The following is a 19347-nucleotide window of genomic DNA, read 5'->3' as shown; positions in this document are numbered from 1 at the left end:
TAAATGCACCAGTGTTTTGTTTAGTTCTTCACAGAAAGTACAGCTGAGATCTCTTTGACTGGTTAAAAAAAACTTGTGTGGCAAAAGCCAACAAATGAGGACCAATATGATACAGCAGTGGGTGTACTCCTAATGTCCTGTTGAAAAAGTTGACGAATTGCCTTATTCTTACTTTTAGGTTGCAGCGAAAAACAGATATTTCCAACAGTTGTTTCCTTCACATCCACCAGTGTTGGGGGATCATCAAATCCATTAAAACCTTTGAAAAATGAGATGACAGCTGAAGGTATCGCATCGAAGACGATGGAGAAGTCCTTTGGTGAAATAGGGATACCATAGTGATGAATAAATTCAATGTTGTTATAAAGTTGACCACTATAGTTAAATAACTGCAAGCAAAATGTCATTGTCATACCACTGTTGAAAGAAAATGGATTTGTTTTTATACAAAATATATCTGTTGTTCCAAATATAAAACCTATGAGGAGTGAAGTTGTGCTTGTAAATTAGGGACCAAGCCAGTAGCATTTGTTTTTGAAACAAATAAAGTTTAAGAGGAATTTTTCAATATTATAAGTGCATACCAACAAGAACAGGAGACCACCAACTGAAGAAAAGACATAATGGGGAATAAAATTCCACAGACTGGTTGGGCAATTTAAGTACCGCTTAATCCAATTAATCTTAAAAGTGAAATTTAAAGTTGTAAAGTTGAGGAAACTAAGGCCTCCTTTACTGTACTCATTCATTAAAACAGACTTTTTCAGATAATGATTGCGATTTTTCCATACAAAATCTTAGCATCTATATGACTTTATCTATGGTTTTGCAAATTTGTTGATCTATATACTGTATTTTCAATGTAACATAGGCCTTTATTGTGTTTTTTTATTCCTCTTTCTTTAGTTTTTAGAATGTAATTTCATTGTTTATTAATTATATATTTTTTTATTGTTTATATGTGTATTTGTGCTCTGGCAACATTGCAACCTAAACATTCATGGCAATAGGCCTGAGAGAGAGAAATCTTTCATCTCATGGGAACAAGTTTATGCCACTACATATCAAAGTTTCCTCCTCACTAGAGGAAGAGGTGTCCAGGCGACAGCTATCACAGTAGAAAGTTAACTCAATTGCGCGTGTCTTTATTCCACTGCAGCAAAGTCGCAGACATCAGCCCAAGGATCGGTACGTGATGTCACCGTCACACGGAAGCGCTTCCGCCAGCTGCACATACAGGTCCGTGTGTTGCGGTGGGTCACTTACTGATCCTTCAGAAATGCTTGGGAAAAATGTAGCATGTGTGGAGGCTACTCGGTCAATAAAAGCACTTTGATTTGATTCAGATAACAGCACCAAGCTACTGAGAAATGTAGTTAAACTAGTAACGGCGCTACTTGTAGCAACGCTACTGCCCAACACTGCCAAATTAAGTTATTTACCCTAATTACTGTTGCATGCCAGAGAGGTTATCTTGCTGAGGCAATCTCAGAGTTCAGTAGCTTTATGGCAGCTGAGTCTATTTTATTTAGGATGTCCTCACTGATATAAATGGGAAAATTGCTGGCTTGCTAATCAGACATACTGAGGATGAAAAATACTACATTGCTAGAACTGGAGCCAGCAACATTTCACAGTGGATTTCATTTTAGCATCAAAGAAGATATTTTAGCCCTGACTTGAGACGTAGGAGGGATATTGTACTGTTTTAGAAAAGTGCATTAGTCCTGCTGTGACTGTGAGATTTTATAATGAATATGTATATTTAGCAATTTAAAAGTCTCAATTTCTTTTAAACATTTCAGAATGATTGGCAGTAATCAAAAGCAGCAACTGTAGATCTACAGCATTAAGTGCAAACATTTTTCAATGTTAAAGGCTGTTATTAACTAACTGATGAGATGGTTGAATGACTCCTTCATGGTTCTTAAACTAGTTAGTACCTGACTGAAATTCTGTCTCAACCCTGTTCAGACTAAAAATGGCACTGTTGAGAAAAAACACAAGCGTCTGTGTTGGTGTGGGAATGTTGCTTGGGGTAGAAGCTAGATGATGAAATATATACAAGTAGTCTAGTTTAAAATATATTTGATTGGCTAACTGAATTCTTAGCCACATAATCTTTCATTTTGATGCAGCAAAACCTAAGTTAGGTTAAAGAAATTTGCAGGATGACCCTGCATTTTCTCTTCTTGTCAATGCAGTGGTCCATGTCCATTTCTCAGGTAAAAACTGTATTCTCTTTTCCATATAGCCTGCCATCCTGCTTAAAACAAGTAATTGATGCATTATGTTTTCCTGTCAAGGCCCAAGTTGGAAACATTAATCTACCTACATTTATGTGTGCGAGCTTGAGAGATGCACACCACAAGTGATTGCCCTGTACAGGCAGAAGGCCAAGAGAGCAGAGGCCCTGCAGAGATCCTCAGGATTTATGACCTTCAGGTGAGTTTAAGATTACCTTTGCCATAGCAACAATGTTGATCACATAATGTATAGTCAATAGAGACTGGGACCTCTCTACTATAATAGTGAAATCTGATTATGATATTGTCTTGTGAGGACTAGGAGGGTAGAGCCATCTACTTTCAATAGTCATTTCTCATTTGCATTTAAGTTTTTTTTTTTAAAGCCATTTAAAAGCTTATTTTTAAATTCTTGGGCTGGCCTAAACACATAACAAGACATTTCAATCAGATTTTCTGTGCTGAGCATGACTTTTTTTGTAGGGGTTTGGGATTGGACGGTGCGTGTGTGGGGGGAGGTGCGCAGAGACACAATGTAGTATAGGCCTTATCCACAAGCAGCTTACCTGTGGTTGTTACCACAGAATCGTGGGTGAAAGCTAAAAACTTGAGCTGTGTTTTTTTTTTTTTGAGCGGTAAAACATACCGCTGACAATGAAAGTCGAAAGTGGACAGATAACAGCCTGTATGTGTCTGTCGCTGTGTGATAGAGAGAGCAAGAGAGAAACTGAAAAGGGCGGTGCAAGCTGGCGTGTGTGCAGCGTTGCTTGTATGAATCTCCACATCCCAAAATTGAAAACTGAATACCAACCCTATGAAGGAATTGTCCAATATTTAGGTCCACACTGGCTTCCAAATCTCTTTCATTATATGTTTAAGGTTATAGTTAGCTTCTATTTCTCACCCATTGTTTGAGTATCTGCGTTTGTGTAAATTTGACTTCTCTTTAGGTAGTTGCAGCTGGATGGATTTTGTTTTTGCTATCATTATTTTAGAATTACATTGATAGAACTGTTACACTTTATGGCTTGATGTGCTGTAAAAATATTAGTATAATTATTTTGATTGCCAATCTAGGGACATGAGGTACACATGAGATGCCGTCCGACCCTCCATGCCCTCCCAGTGAACCTGCTAGAGGATGTTTGACTTCGTCAAAACCTGATATGTAAGTACTCTGTGTACTCACGGAGATGTCAATATCAACAAGTACTATGACATTTAGGGGGCTTTCACACCTGAAAGTCCGAACAAAAGTTCATGTTTTGATATATTTTGATACATTTGGTTTGGTTTCACACTGCAATTCTGCGACTGCACTAAAGGACTGACAGACTTGTGTCCTGTCGTTATCATCTTTGTGGGCTGCGTCTCCCTATACTTGACCTGAATTGGTTTATTAAACGGCTCAGCAGGTATCTTTGGACAAGAATGATTAAAAAATTAACATATACATATTTGTTACTCTATTATTATGACATTACTACCTGCAGCACCAACTATACTGAAGGATAGTTCAATTTCGCAATTAAACGTCCTCGTTGTACGAACATTATAATGTCGCCGACAGGAAAGGAGAAGACGGCAAGCAATCCTTCTGCACCTCCGTTTCAGGAGAAACCAAAGATGTATGTGGCAGTGTGCTTCTATAATAGCTGTCTGTTTGAAAAGATGATGGTATGACGGGAGATTTATGATTGTGTCCTTATTTCAATGCATTTCTGCGTGCATTTGTTTTTCCGGTTTACACGTCATCTGCCAAACAGTAAATAGTCTCAAAGTCCGAACCATCCAAAGAATGCTTTCACAACTGAACCATGGTTCAGTTTGATCCGGCGCAAGACTACCTCTTTACGTCTGACCAAATTTGTCTGTCCAGTCCGTGGGAGGCTTCACACCTGCAATTTTAGTTCGGACCAAACTGAAAAGCACGAAAGTCCGGACCAAACGAGGTAGGTGTGAAAGGCCCCTTAGTACAGGAAACCAACTTGCCTCTTCCAGCAACTGACAGGTTTAAAGAGATTAAAGGATAGGTTTGTGTTTTTAGTAGTCTGTCTTAAAACAATGCTAAAATATGATGTTGGCTATTATCATTCCTTATCTCATTTAAGCATCCCTTCATAGGCATGGCCCAATTGCAAGAAATTAGGGACAAATCCACACTTCTCCTTTTCATGAAAAAATATTTCTCAAACCTCCCAAGAACTGAGCTTTGATTCTGTGTATTTTTATTAGTAGCATTTGTCTTTGAACAGGATGTACTCTTAGAAAATGAGTATGTGTAACAAAGAATCAGAACAAATGCTACTCATTTAATATGCTTAATAGCATCAGAACTTGGCTGGCAAGTGACCCTAGAGGGCACAGGCAACTGCCTTCATATGAGGACAAAGAATTTTAGGAGGCTAAGTTTAGTTGAAGCTAAATGAGGCTTACACTGTCTAGTCTAAAAAATTTAATGGATATTGTTGTTAGGTCATTGTGTAGGTTTACTGTTTACACAAAGACTAACTTCTAAAAATACATGTTTTGTGGCTTGTCTAAGTTAGACTGCTGAAGCCTTATAACTGTTTCTAATGAACTTTAGAATTTTGTCCTCATTCTCTTACAGTTGAATCAGATTAAGAAAGCGTTATAGAGTCAGTATAGACTGAAGGAATCCTAACAGCCACCAGTAACTCTTAACATTTTGGCATGTGAATATTGTATCAAGACAGGCTTGGAAAAAATAAAAAATATGCCTTAAGTGTGTGGGGAGCACCGATGAGCATGCACTGTTAGCTTTCTTTTATAATAATCCTCATAATTGGGTTGTTTGTATTTTGCAGTGCGAAGATGAACCTGGCACTGCTCACTGTGGACACTGACACTCCTAGTGCGGTACACTTCAACCCAAGTGAAAGGTTGCTGTGGATGGATTTGTCGGTTTCTCTGGGGGTGGTAATCGAGCAGTGGATAAGGCACATGCCTTAATGTGACCCGGGTTCAATTCCCCACTGTGACATGTCCACCAATGTGTCCCTGAGCCGGACACTTAACCCCTATTTGCTCCAGAGGCGTGCAACCTCTGACACACATGCAAGTAGCTTTGGATAAAAGTGTCAGCTTTAAATACATTTTTACTCCTCATTTAAAGCTCCCTTTTATATTATTTAAGTAAAAGTGGTGCTGATGGAATAAAATTATGCATAGTCACTTTTTCCACAAAAGTAGTAGAAGGAAATTTTGTTTGGCTCAAAGGACTTTGCTCAAGAGATTCAAGTTATTATCACTGAACACCAAAAAATCTCATTAAGAATCTGGAAACAGAGAATGATCAACATTATTGCAGAAAAGAATAAGAACAAATTGATTACCAAAGTTGTTGCTGCTGTTGTGATCAAGCAGTCAATTACTTACTGTCAGCTTTATGCAAGATGTACCTTATTTTGTGTCTGTTAAATGTAGAAATGACAGAAGATGTTTAAAGTTTTGATACTGATTGTTTAATAAAGAGAACTTGAATTGCAATAGTGGAGTTGTATTCATATTTTTGCGGACTATCTGGAAATGGGCGTTTTGTCAATTTTAAGTTGACTAGTATTAAGTTTGAGTGAGTTTACAGTGGTATTTGAGTCTAGCACAATTCATTTTTTGAGTAGATTTCCCTTGGAGTATAAGTTGCACAATTACATTTATTGAGTAAAAATTAGTGGAATTTAATTTTAACAAGCATCAGTGAATCAGTGTAATTTAGTATGCAGAAATTAAAGGTTTTTAAAGAATGTAAGTATTGTATTTAAGTTAAGGTTTACTCAGATAGTATTACCACTACTTAAAGTTTGAGGTAATCAGTGTCCACAAATATTTTGAGTATTCTGAACTTAATCGAGTTTACAGTGTAATAAATTGTTAAACTTCTAACACTTATCTGGATCGACTTGGCAAGAGAGCAGCCTATCGCAGTACATTCATATTTTATTATACTAATGTAAACGTATAGTTTTTAACCTGTCTGCCACAATAGTCTTCAGGGTTCTGTCTTTGTCAAAAGTAAATACAAAAATCAATGTGAACCCCTGTGAAAACCATCACTCTCTTGTTGCATGTGGCTTTTCACTGCCATCAAGTGTTCACAAGTGGGATGGCGATTCTTATGCAATCAGAGTCTGAGAATAACTCAAATTTATAGAATATTATATTTGTAGGCTGTATTCAAATGAAAAACATGGAAATGGCTGATAAGTTTTACACAAAACACAACTGAAAACCTGCAAAGTTTGTCTAACATGTTCAAAACATATGTTTGCATCATGCTGTGGTTTACTGAAGTTGTTACTAAGACATTTAGGCTTGAGCATAGTGCCCCGCCACCCCCACCCCATCCACTGCCACTACTGAGAATTTCAATGAGCAGTAACTACCAGCAGCAGATCTTGTATCCTAATAACCTGTAATGGGAGTTGAAGTCTGCAGCAGCACTTTGCCGTTTGATGAGCTGTGTGCTCGCGAACTGCATCTCCCATGAGACACTTGGGGTCCACATGGTGCAGGAGATGTTGTGAAACTCTTGCACCTGACAGAATTGCTTATGACTATCTAGAATTGATGCACAGCCTTCATGAGGCAGCAGAAAAGACATCATATTCATTTCTCAGCAGAATAAGGTAAGAGAACACTGACAGCAAGTTAAATACTTTATTAAATGCAATCATACAATTATGAGCTATTCTTAGAAAGCCACAAATACCTGGTTATAGCAGGTAGAACTGCACTTAACAAGACTAATAACAAAAGGCAATATTTATCTGTTAGGGATGACTGTGTTTTTTTATTAATGAAACATTTAAGAGCAATTATTAATGTCAAATTTAGCGTACTGTCTTTTTTATGTGTGTTAACTATGTATTTATGAATGTATTTTTTAGATTTGAAAGAGAAGCCACTGAAAACAATAATTGTTTCTGTATTGAAATATAAAGCAGATCTACTGGTTGGCTAAGGACTATCTTGTATAATCAACATCTAATTCTAAAACGTGTGAAAATTGAATATTAATATCATATATGGTGTAGGTTTATGGTTGATAATTTTTACTGTTGAAATAATAAAAAAACAGATGCATCCTCACAAATATAAAATGCAACAGTGTTCAGAGCTACAAAAAGTTTTTACACATTCTACATTTAAGTATTTGGACATTACATGGTAAAACGTCAGTGCTCAGTAGGTATACGAGCTTGTTGTTTATAAACATATTACCGGGCCATATATAGGCGACAGGTGTTATGACCAAGCTGCATAACTGACTGCTATCACCTTTCATCAGCTGTTCAGCTCCTCCAGACTGAAACTAGAGCACATTTCACTGTATCTGCGTATGTTTTCTTCCTAAACAGCAAAGCTTCCTATTACCATGGACAAACAGTCTACAGTGGTGTTTCGAAATGTCGGGCAACTGTACTTCCCCCAAACCAGAGTGGAGTGTCACTACACTCTGACCCCTGACCATCAGTGGAGCAGCAGTGACTGGATAGGGATTTTTGAGGTAGATTTCCTCCACACAAAAACAGAAAACATCATCCTTTCAGGGTGGGGGATTCACATTTGAATGTTTTGTGGTTTAAAAATGCGTTTGTTGTCATGCCACAGGTAGGCTGGTCTTCTGTGAAACAGTATTACACATATACGTGGGCTCTAGTTCCTGAAGGCTACACCGAGGGAACCAGTGTCAACTCCTGCGCAGTTTTCCACTGTAAGAATTCAGACAAACATTTTAAAGAATATGACACAGTTTCTAATTGAATAGAGCTTCACAATCTTCTTAAATTAAAAAGAAACAGGCCAGTCTGGTTGAAAGTCTTGAGTCTGTTGCACATTTGACCACACCTGGCATCACTGATGGTTGGGTGTGGTCTGAGGTGTGGTCTGCTGTACCTGTTAGCACACCTGACAGTGTACTGACAAATCACTGCAGCAAGGTGAGGAGTTAAAAAAAAGCTGCTGTTAAGTTGATGTTTCTTGGAACAACAGTTGTTTAGTACATCAGAAACACCCACTGAGTTTGACTTGGGTCATTGTGGTCACATTTAAGCAAATTTGCGTGGGTCATCATGGGATAATTAAAAGCTTGGGGCTTGTGCTTCACTATTTAAATTTTTTACATTTTACTTTATTCTATAATAATTAGTAAAACAACAAATGTTAGGTACAAAAATTAATAACTAAAATACATGCATTTACTTCATACAGCATCCTACCTGCCCCGCCCCAGTCATGTGGAGTATGAGTTTGTATATGTGGATAAGATGGGAGAGGTGTGTGCACGTAGTCGCCCCTTCACTTTCTGTGCTCCAAAACCGCTGGACGAGCTGGAGACTCTGAGTGAGGAACGAGATGAGGAGGACGGAGAGGAGGAGTTGCTCCTAGTCATCCCCAGGGCTCAGCTGCTGCAGGTGAGAACAAAACACTTCAGCTCTGCATTGAACCACCCCTGCTCTTCCCTTCATTGCAATAACAAGAGCTCGGCTATTTGATAGCATCAAATTTACATACATTTGAAAAAAACCAAATGGGTGGTCACTGACAAAATTCACCTGATCGATTGCAATCCAACTATCTAAACACTCTTCCATCACACAAGGTCCTCCCAGTGCAACTACTGTTCAAAGGAGTAGAACCACTAACATGGCAATATATCCATTTCATGTTAAAATGTTCAAAAAATAAATCCTAATGTTAACAATAAATAACACAATAACGCCTCCCACTCCTCTCTCCACATGTTGTGACCAGAGTCGACTGGAGGAATGCTTCAAAAAGCAGGCGCACATACAGCAGGCTCTAGATGTAACGAAAAAGGAGACAGAGAATGAGAAAGAGAACAGCAGAAAAGCACAGATGGAGTGGCAGTGCGAAAGAGAAGCTATGAAGGAGGAGATCTCCGAGCTTAGAGACAACTTGAGACACAACTGTGAGATGCTGAAGAAAATTGAGGGAAAACACAAGGTACAGACAGGTCATCCCACCAGGTTTCTTGGGGTAGCCATCTCTTTTTTACCTCCAAAAAGTCCTGCATTTCACTGATAAATAATATTAATAACAACACGTGAATGCACATGTGAAAAATAATCTATATCTCATTTTCTTCCCTCCACAACATTGAAAGAATGTGAAATATAGTCAGGAAAACCTGACCTCTGAACTGAGCAAACTTATGGCTGAAAAAGCAGAGAGTCAGCAGCGAATCAAAGACCTGGAGGAGGACATCAAGGTCCTGAATGACCGAGAGAAAGAGGGAAACATGGAACTGGAAAGGCAAGTGTTTGAGACAGATGCCAATGTAAACATTTGTCATGGTATATTTATTTCCCTGGGCCTGTAACTAACTTTTTATTTTCGTCCCACAGGCTGAAGGAGAGAGTGAAGAAAATGTCCAGTCAAATGAAACACGATGAGGAAAAGAGAAAGACTCTGCAGGTAAGCGGCGCTTCTTCTTGTCTTGTGAAACACATACACCTTGGTCAGAGAAGGGGACAGGCAGCTCTGTAAGTCCAAACAACTCACTGGAACCAGCACAGTTTTTAACTTGTCATTTCTGTACATCTCCCATCTCTCTGCAGGTGGAGAATGAGGCTGCTCTGGCGGAGGCACGAGGGCTGCAGGAACGTCTGGAGGCCAGTGAGCGTGTAGTCGAGAGCCTGCGTAGGGAGCTGAGGGAGCTGGGCACCCGTCAGGGCCATGTCCTCACTGAGCTGCACCAAGCCCGGCTGCAGGTGGCCCAGCTCACCCTGCAGCTCTCTGAGGAGAACCTGGCCCTCAGGGAGGAGCACGCCAACTGGGCCCTGGAAAGAGAAGCATGCAAACAGGCAGCAGAAGTGAGGATGCGGCAGATCCTGGAGCTACACATGCAGCCTGACTGACTTTGCTGTTAAACCTTCTTTTCTGTTTTTTGTTTTCATGCAGACCGATAAAAAGAAATTACAAGAACTGAGCTGCGAGGTGCAGAGGAAGGAAGAGTGGCTCCAGGAGGAGAGGATAGAGAGGCAGAAACTAGAAGTAGAGCTTGGGCGAGAGAGAGATTGCAATAGAGTAAGTAAATCAACACATCGTGATCACTATTATTTAACACACAAACACACTCAGCTATAAATATAACCGCTCGTGTGCCACAAGTCTGCATCATCAGCTGCTCTGATTACATTTTGGAAACTGAACGGTGCCAGAGTTCTTCTATAACTCACACACAGGCACAAATAGAAAAGCTTCCATGAACAGTGAGTAAACATTTCCTCTCACTGTCATGTGATCAACAGCAGGACAGATGACAAGCCAGGTTAGATGTGTGGGTGTTCAGATGGTCTGAGTGTAATGCCGCTGCCCCCTGCAGGTGCTGCTGGGTGATACTAAGCGAGAGCTGCAGGAGCTGAAGGCCAACCTGAGGAAAGCCCAGGCAGAGAGAGAGGAGCAGCAGATGGACAAACAGGCAAGAGTTCCACACCTGCTTGTATTCTTTTAATAATACATTTCTTAATAAGATAGGTCTTTTACTCAAGAGTATTAATTAATTCCCCTCAGGGCGGCCAAATAAATAACATTCTGGTCAGTTTCCAGATTTCAGGCTCATATTGATAGTCAGTGGTGAAATGTAACTAAGTACATTTATTCAGCTACTGTACTTAAGTACAATTTTAAGGTACTAGTATTTAAATTTTCTGCTACTTTATAGTTCTACATATACAGGGACATATTGTACTTTTCACTCCTCTACATTTATTTTAAAAACCTTTAGTTACAAGTAACTTTGCAGATTCAATAATACATTTTCTTCGATAATTAATACAAAATTTTATCTGCAGATAAATTACGATGCATTATTATGAATTAAAATCAGATAAGACATTATTCTGATATGAGCCATTCTGCATACTTTTGTTTCTTTAAGTATTGTATGTTTGTAGGCTACTTGTAAAATTTGGAGTGCATGACTTTTATTTTTAAAGTAGTATTTCTACATTGTGGTATTGCTATTTTACTTAAGTAAAAGATCTGAGTATGTCTTCTACCACTGTTTGCAGTCAAACATGTAGCACAGTAAAAACATAAGGAGTCGATAATGACACCTTCAATTACAAAAAGTAAGAAACAACTTCATAGCCTTTTATTAAATAACTGTTTACTTTGAAAAGCACTCAAATTGACCTAATTCAGTTCTTCTTCCTCTTCTTCTTCAAACCTGTGGGGGGTGGTGGGGGGTTTGGACACTCGCAGGACCTGGTGAACTACATTTGTCAGTTGGAGCAGAGGTTGGGGATTGTGCCAGACACTAAATCGAATGGAGAAATTCCCACATGTATCTGTGAGTAATGAGGTCTCTTTGTACGCAGCACTGCTGTTTCACATCACTGTACTGAGTACCAAAGTGAAGAATCTGTACTGATTTAAACAGCTCCCCATTCTTCCTCTGAGGATGACAAGGATACTTCCCCAGCTGATACGCACATCCAGAGCAAAGAGGACATGCCAGCCTCTGACACACAGGTATGCCGTCCTATTCACACGTAAACACCTGCAGTTTCCTGCAACAGAACAGGGTGGGCAAATATTTCAGTTCTAGTTTCGCAGTTGAGTTCTCAACTGACTCACTGATAGCAATGTAACTATAACTGGCTCAGGTTTACAAAAAGACGCCTGGGAGAAAGACTTCTACAACAGGAACAGCAACGTTGTAAATTCAATAAAGCAATCTATCATTGACTGTTGTGGCCATATTTGTGCTTCTGTTCCACAATATCTACAACCGATTCACTGTTTAGATAAGATCAGGGTTACAGACTCTAGATTGGAGTTATAGATTATAGATCAGGGTTACAGATTATAAATCAGAGTTATAGATTAGAGGTATAGACTATAGATTAGTAATATATTATAGATCAGGGTTACAGATTATAAATCAGAGTTATAGACTATAGATTAGTAATAGATTATAGATCAGGGTTACAGATTATAAATCAGGGTTATAGTCTATAGATTAGAGATAGATTATAGATCAGGGTTACAGATTATAAATCAGGGTTATAGTCTATAGATTAGAGATAGATTATAGATCAGGGTTACAGATTATAAATCATGGTTATAGACTATAGATTAGTAATAGATTATAGATCAGGGTTACAGATTATAAATCATGGTTATAGACTATAGATTAGTAATAGATTATAAATCAGGGTTACAGATTATAAATCATGGTTATAGACTATAGATTAGAGTTATAGACTATAGATTAGGGTTATAGATCAGAGATCAGGGTTACATACCATAGTTTATGGTTACAGACTATAGATCAGGATTTTAGACATAGATTATGGTTATACACAAAAAAGTAGGGTCACAGACTTTCAGAGTTACAGTCTATAGATCAGGGTAACAGACTTGTTACAAGCTGAAAAAAGTAAATTATTTCACTCAAATAAGATCAGTTATGATCTTATTTGCCTTTGTGAAACAAGGCATTATTACACATAGATAACTATGTGTAATAATGCCTTGATTCACAAATACACAGCAATACAATGTTTAAAATTAAACTTCTAGCCTAAATGGACAAACTGCTCTACAGAGCATGTTTCGCCCCTACGTTGAATATGTAGGAAGAAGAACAACAGCAATGACGAGTAACGTTAGTAGTAGTAGTCGACTGGTTTAATAGAAGTAAGAAAAGAAGTGAAATTTGGGCAAATAGAGGATCACACGTATTATGATGATGACTGATTCCATATTCAGACAGAAGTTGGAAGAATGAATTCACAACTCTGGAAATGGGACCATCCGAAGAGCATGTGAATGCACCTTGAGCCGCTGGTTGCAATTTGCAACCCTCACCACTAGATGCCACTATAACTTACACACTGAACCTTTAAATGAATAGAAGTACTGCACCTTGTATTTAGTTTGTCAGTAACAATAGCGTATAGATATGAGACGTTAGATTTTTAAAAAAATACAAACACAAATCCACAGTGCTCACTTTCACACAAGTATTTTGCAAATTGCAAATAAACGACAGCTAAATCTGCAGTTTACATCCATCTCAGTTTCTGTCTGTCCAATCAGGATGTGAGGAGGCAGCACTGTGAGAACCGAGCTGGTGCAGGGAAGCAACTGATCCTACCAGAACTCGTCAACCCCGTGCTGAGGTGATAACTCTGGCTTTCTACCAGTCACACAGTACAAACCCTGTTTCCCCCTCCATGACTGGAATCATCTCTCCTAAAATATGACATGATGACTTCAGTCACACTCTTCTGCCAGGCAGACTATTTACTGTTTAATAAAAGCTGTCCTGTTCCACTTAGTGGGCACTTTCTCATCATGTGGGAGGTGTCAGAGAGAGCACTAGAAAGTAAAAAAGTGTAAATAATATAGTAATAACAACAGAATGAGAGTAAAAATAGCAGCAATGATAAAATAAGTTAAGCAAGCAGTAGATCAGCAGGATTTATTTTTACCAACAGTGTTGTGTGTTGACTTTTTTATTCTCCTGTTAAACTTTCATTTGTCTTTCCCTCTGCAGTGAGCTAGCAGACTCTCCCATGTGGTAACACAAAGAAGGATGAAGAGCATGTTGCTTGTTTACCACCTCAATGCAAGTTCACGTGGGTCTTAGTGTACCTAGTAGCATTTTGTGATTAATCTGTTGTTTTGTAGCTGTCCATGTAGAAATGGCCTTCACAAAGGTCATATTTATAGTGAAAGGTCTTGTTTTCAAAAATGCGTTTGTTTTTAATAGTGTGGTTTCATTACTTTATAATTAATAAAACTCAGGATGAACATTAAGTGCTAATAACACAATTCTTGCCTGCATATGCCATTCATCTTCATGCTATTGTGTAGACCTTCATATGCAGACACCAATTGTCCAAGAATATAATTCATTTTTATTTCAGACTGTGTAATTCCTAGATTTTATAGCTTTTTAGCCAATTAAAATGTGGATATGTTGTAATTGTTTTGAGAAAATTGCTAAATGGCGACACATTTAGCTTGAATTTAATTAATTACATCTTGTTTTGGTGGCTTATCTGCCTAAAACCTCTGCATCTGACTGTCAATACTGAAACTGTGTCACAAGTGTGGGTGTGTGTGTTATAGACGAGTGTGTGAAATGTTCTGCTGCAGCATGTTGGGCACAGTGTCAGGTTGGAAGAACATGAACGTTAATGTATGATACATTTGTTTATTTATCTGAGAGATTAATAAAATATGAGAATAAATACATGTTGATGGCAGTCTGTATTTTGGTGAAAACATGTAAGGTCATACTCATTTGAGGGAATATTTACCCTTTTTTTATATTTACCTTACAGTGCAGGCATACTGTACATTCAGAGCATACAACTACAGCCTTGCAAAGACTAGTAGCTGTGGTTCCAACCTAAGACTTTGGGTGTAAAGTGGTGGCAAAGAAGATGACAGCCGGACTCTGAAAGGTCTGAGAACAAAAAGCGCCTTTATCAAAATACAAGAAAGAAGCAAACAATAAGCAAAAATTAAAATGTAAAAACAAGAACAGATCTGCCCAGACTGTGTGTTTGTGTATGTGAGACAGAGAGAAATTGCTATTTTGTCCAATTGGGGAAAAAAAACAAACCTCTTGAGGTGTCTGAATCCCTGAACATGAAGTTATCAGCACTCTACAAAGATTGTGTTTCTATAATCGCATATAATAGTTTAAAAAAACAACAATAACAGATAAGATGGATCCAGATTCAAAAGTAATTTGAGATCATGAAATCTGCGCTATCACATAATACAAAGTAAATATATTTAATGGAATTTTTGTTAACTATTATTGTTGTTTTTTGATTTTATCCAAATGAGATGTAATGCCTGTATTTGGTCGTTCTTTTCTCTCTCTCTCTTTTTTTGATTTACTCACATGCTTACATATAGAGCTGAGGCTTTTGTCACCTCTTTCATGGCTCATCTATTGCACCAGTTCAAATTCAAGAAAAAAAAACAGTTGAAGATATAGATCAAATAAACAGGAAAACAATTTATTATGAAATATCGTGGTTATGTGATGTAGAAACGTCTTTAAATACTAAACAACATAGTATGTAGAATCGGCTGACGATGTGCAAGATATTGATGTGTGTGTGAATATACTGTATGTGTGTACGTATGACAGAGGAGGTGACTTTTACCTCAGTCATATGGCTGTCATGTGTCCTTACAATAATATCACAAATCACAATTTAACAATCTTTAAAAAACATCATTGTGACGTCAGTGTTGATTATTTCATACTTAAATCAACTTCTGTGACCTCGATGGCTTTGCATCTGGTGCTAAAGACCTACTTCTATAAAAGGTCACTGCTTCAAAGCTGCTGGTGTGTCGCCACAATGGTCATGTGGGATCACTTTTCTATTTATCTTCTCTTTTAGTGCTTCATTCAGGGAGTGAATGTCTCCATATTTGATATCTGGAAACACACAGCCCTCTTTTACAGATATCATAGCTTCATCTTTGAAATTATTTTTTTCCCTCAAATCAACAAACTAAATCAAAAATATTTTGCAGGTGTGCGTCATACCACGAAGGACAACATGCTGATGGAGAATCTTTTCCCTTACAACTATTAAGGAGTTCAGTAAGGCCCACATTGTTGTTCATTACACTAATACTGACAATTATATACATCTTGCATAAAAACAGCTGTATAGTCTCAATGAAAAACAAATAAGAATTTATTTTACAGAATCCATATTTTGCATCACTCGTTAGATACAGCACACATGAACACACATCATTTGAAGCCATCATCCCATGCTTCAGCAGACACGTCACCCAAATGTAAAGCTTTTGTTTTGTTTGGACGGTTCCAACCTCAGTTATAATTGATCATGTGATTCTTGGTCAGCTTGCATCAGCATCAATGTCCTACTGTCCACCAGAAGTCTTTCGGTGAGTAAACTTTTAAAAACATTTTGTGTTTTTGTTATTGTCACAAAACCTGTTTTATGTGTGTTTTTAAGAGAACTAATAATTAGACTTCTGCGTAAATGCTCAATATGGGTTATGGCGCTAATGACAGTAACATCACATCTCTACATCACTCTGTCTGTAAATGCTCTCAGTTACACACTCATGCACACAAGCACACATACACACCTGAGGTTTTCTGTGAAGTAAACTGCTTTTAAGGGTCATGTCTGTTTGGGTGATTCTTTGCTCACGCTTACAAAATGAAAATATTATGGCTTACCTGTACGTGGTTGCTGTACCGAGGGCATATACAATTTCCGTTTCTAAGTATCCCTTCTTCTTGGTGTAAGAATAACTTTTGTTAAAGATGGGGACGTAACAGTTTTCTTGAAATACTGTATTGACAGGTGAGACTTGGCCCTGATAGAATCAACCTGAGATTGTGTGATGACGTTAAATCCACCCTGCAGATTCTTTATCTACGTTTTTTTTTAAAACTATAGTGTGTAAGTCTGTATTTTTAGCAAGAGGTGGAGATATGTTTCTGTAGTTGTTTTGCATTCTTTGTTAAGAGTCTCATTTGGATCACAAGCACCAGAGCTGAAATTAAATTCTCTCAGATATTTGACTCATCAGAGATACCATGTGCTTGTGACATTGTGAGTTTGAGTCCTGCTCATGACACCTGTTCTCTCCCTCTCTCTCTCTTTGCTATTGCTTTTGACTGTGTCCAATAAATCAGAAATGCATAAAATTAAAGGCAAAACACAAACACATATGTCCAGTCAATTGTGAGCAGGACTGAAGTGAAAAGTATACAAGAAAAGCAACAAAGAGTCCCAAAAACAGGCATAAAGAAAGAACAGAATTGTGTACATGCTTAAAAAAAATACAATAAAAAAATAAGTAGCATCTCTCTGAATAGTAATAAAAGGAATTCTGAGAGGACATTTGCGGCAAATGGATACAACAGAGTTCTGTTGTTGCAATGTATTTTTACCATCAATTTTATACAAAGCATAGCCCTTATAGATAGCAGAGGAGTGCATTTTCTTTTGTCCACCACCTTTTGTTCCTCTTTGGGTGGACAAACACTTTTGAAACATATTTTAGTCTCATTTTGGCACAGTGATTTTTGTGGCACTCTCCTCAACCCACTGACATTTAGTGCTTTTGCTTCTCCCGCTCATTGCTTCCTATACGGAATTTAACACAGTTTCCTTTCAGTCAACATGTACAGTCTATGTAAATGTGTGCTGTATGCAACACCATCGTATAAGAGCCTAATTCTGTGAGGTTTCTTGGAGGAGATATTACTGGGCGAGGGCCCAGAGATCTGAAGGAGGAAGCAGCATCATTGTGTCTCTCACTGTGTTTTCCCAGTCACACCTTTCTTTGGTGCGCCTGCCGCCACCTCCCCGCACAGCTCCCTGTCACTGTCCGTCCCTCGCTCTCTCTCTTCATCCCAGTAGTCGTCCTCTTCCTGGTCCTCTTCCTCCTCCACTGGCGACTCATCTGTGGCCTTCTCCTCTTGTTTGATGGCTTTAATGGCAGGGGGGGCTGCTGTAGCGCTGTCCCCTGAGTCACTGCTGTCCTCAAAGGCCTCTGGGTTCTCCAGCATCTCTCTGATCAGTGGAGGCATGGGGCCTGGGATCTCCGTCTTCAGTGTGACGGCTCTTTCTGCACCTACAGGCGCATACACATATTTATTTAATGGTTAGTGTATAAAAAAGGAGAGGAGGGCACCTCTCACACAATATCCATATTTCACTTTTCAAAGGAATCACTAACTGACAGGTTGCATCCCATTTCTGGAAAGCAATACCTCTTCACTGCCACATTTTTCATATATGCAGATGATGGTATATTCTCTCTGGCAACAATATTTTGTATGCATGATCCTTAGGATACAATGAATTAAATAAATTAGGCAAGTTTGCTTTATTATGTTTAACTGGTCATCTCCTACATAAGGCTGGTTGATTAAGATTTTTGTGCCGATATGATATACTGATACTAAAACAATGTTAAATGTTGTCTTGACACAAGTAGCAGTATCAGAACTTTGTCTAAAAGTTGTTGTTTTTTTTTATATTAACCCAATCGAGGAAAACACAAATCTAACCAGACATTAGATGCCAACTTTCAGTACTTTACAGCCATACTTTAAATCTGTGGTTATGATATGCAAGAGCTCAGCTGACCTTTGGTGCTGATTCCTCGGAGGTCTGTGACTTTCATCAGCATGCGAGGAAACATGTGAGGCTTGTTAGGGCGTCTGCGGCGGGTGTAGATCTTCAGAGCCTCTAGCAGCGGCTCCTGGAGCTTGTCTACCTTCTGTGGCTCCTCCAGGTCCATCCGGTCTGAAACAATGACGGAATGACACACATTTGAAAGGAATTGTTAGCAGTTTATCAGTTCATATAACAGCTGAAAAGGTGATAGTGAGAGAACTACAAAGCAATGAGACAAAGCAACATTTTTAAAGGCTGTGCTGATAGCACGCTAGCAGGGATAACCATACCTCCGCAGATGAGGCAGATGGCACTGAGTAGGCCCGTCTCTGTGTCGTCCATCTCCAAAGGCAGCAGCTGGCCAGCAAAGGCAAACACCAGGTCTGTGAGCGGACCGAAGCCAGCGTTATGCATCTGGGTCCTGTTGAGAGTCAGGCCATCTGAGAAGGTCATCGTGTCCTGTTCTGGGGTGTAGCGAGTGCATATCCTCAACATCTAAGAAAACGAAGGAAATTACAAGACAGAGGCATTTAGTAAAATGAGGATGAAATTCAGTCAAAAATATGGCATCTGCTCAGAATCACATTTAGATTTTTCAGGAGCTGTTTATATCAATAAGTTAAGCGGTGTGACAAATGAAACAAAGCGTTAGGGAGGTGGAAGGAGTGGAGGGGGATTCGGTTAAAGGAGAGGAGTAATAGGAGCATGTGGTTGGTACCAGGATGTCCAGACATGCAGATTTGAGGAGGGTGATCTGGTCAGCGATGGTGAGCGTAGTGAAGCCCGGTAGGCGCTTGGCAAACTCCACAATCTTTATAATGCACTTAGTGGACAGCTCACTGAACTTATCCCACAGGCCCAAGTCCAGCTGTACTCTGTGGTCAGCACTTGAATTCTGG

The 19347-nt window shown here is 38.8% G+C and overlaps 2 protein-coding genes across 4 annotated transcripts in view; one reads left to right on the top strand and one right to left on the bottom strand.

Annotated features, from left to right (window-relative positions):
* The first annotated feature begins 1057 nt into the window (after positions 1–1057).
* On the top strand, positions 1058–14512 carry LOC119886167 (calcium-binding and coiled-coil domain-containing protein 1-like). 2 transcript variants are annotated; one of them, XM_038696716.1, is made up of 16 exons: positions 1058–1239; positions 2307–2445; positions 3324–3414; positions 7625–7773; positions 7878–7980; positions 8478–8680; positions 9021–9233; positions 9394–9542; positions 9635–9704; positions 9848–10102; positions 10191–10316; positions 10615–10710; positions 11496–11583; positions 11674–11765; positions 13338–13420; positions 13798–14512. In XM_038696716.1, the coding sequence occupies exons 4-16, from the start codon at positions 7642–7644 to the stop codon at positions 13823–13825; spliced, it is 1638 nt and encodes a 545-aa protein (XP_038552644.1). In that variant the 5' UTR covers positions 1058–1239; positions 2307–2445; positions 3324–3414; positions 7625–7641; the 3' UTR covers positions 13826–14512. The 2 variants fall into 2 exon arrangements, with proteins under 2 accessions (XP_038552644.1, XP_038552645.1); XM_038696717.1 differs by lacking the exons at positions 1058–1239; positions 2307–2445; positions 3324–3414 and adding an exon at positions 6623–6892.
* Positions 14513–15947: 1435 nt separating this feature from the next.
* LOC119886168 (retinoic acid receptor gamma-A-like) overlaps positions 15948–19347 on the bottom strand; it is a 43142-nt gene continuing 39742 nt past the window's right edge. For both annotated transcript variants that reach the window (XM_038696719.1, XM_038696720.1), the window contains 4 exons: positions 19167–19343; positions 18739–18943; positions 18419–18577; positions 15948–17900 (listed from right to left, as the gene is read on the bottom strand). In XM_038696719.1, coding sequence (XP_038552647.1) covers positions 17581–17900; positions 18419–18577; positions 18739–18943; positions 19167–19343 — 861 coding nt within the window. In that variant the 3' untranslated portion in view covers positions 15948–17580. The remainder of the gene's footprint in view (positions 17901–18418; positions 18578–18738; positions 18944–19166; positions 19344–19347) is intronic.

The sequence above is a fragment of the Micropterus salmoides genome, unplaced genomic scaffold (genome assembly GCF_014851395.1).
Source record: "Micropterus salmoides isolate LMB-PRFRI ecotype aquatic unplaced genomic scaffold, ASM1485139v1 Ms_hic_scaffold_4, whole genome shotgun sequence".
NCBI lineage: Eukaryota > Metazoa > Chordata > Actinopteri > Centrarchiformes > Centrarchidae > Micropterus > Micropterus salmoides.
Note: the sequence above shows the minus strand (reverse complement) of the source record. Positions and strands in the feature narration are given on the sequence as shown.

What these genes read in the sequence shown, in the direction of transcription:
- LOC119886167 (XM_038696716.1), top strand. Translation starts at nt 7,642, where the DNA reads ATGGACAAACAGTCTACAGTGGTGTTTCGAAATGTCGGGCAACTGTAC. An exon ending in ACTGGATAGGGATTTTTGAG is followed by an intron (nt 7,774 to 7,877) that starts GTAGATTTCCTC and finishes GTCATGCCACAG; the next exon opens with GTAGGCTGGTCTTCTGTGAA. An exon ending in GGAAACATGGAACTGGAAAG is followed by an intron (nt 9,543 to 9,634) that starts GCAAGTGTTTGA and finishes TTCGTCCCACAG; the next exon opens with GCTGAAGGAGAGAGTGAAGA.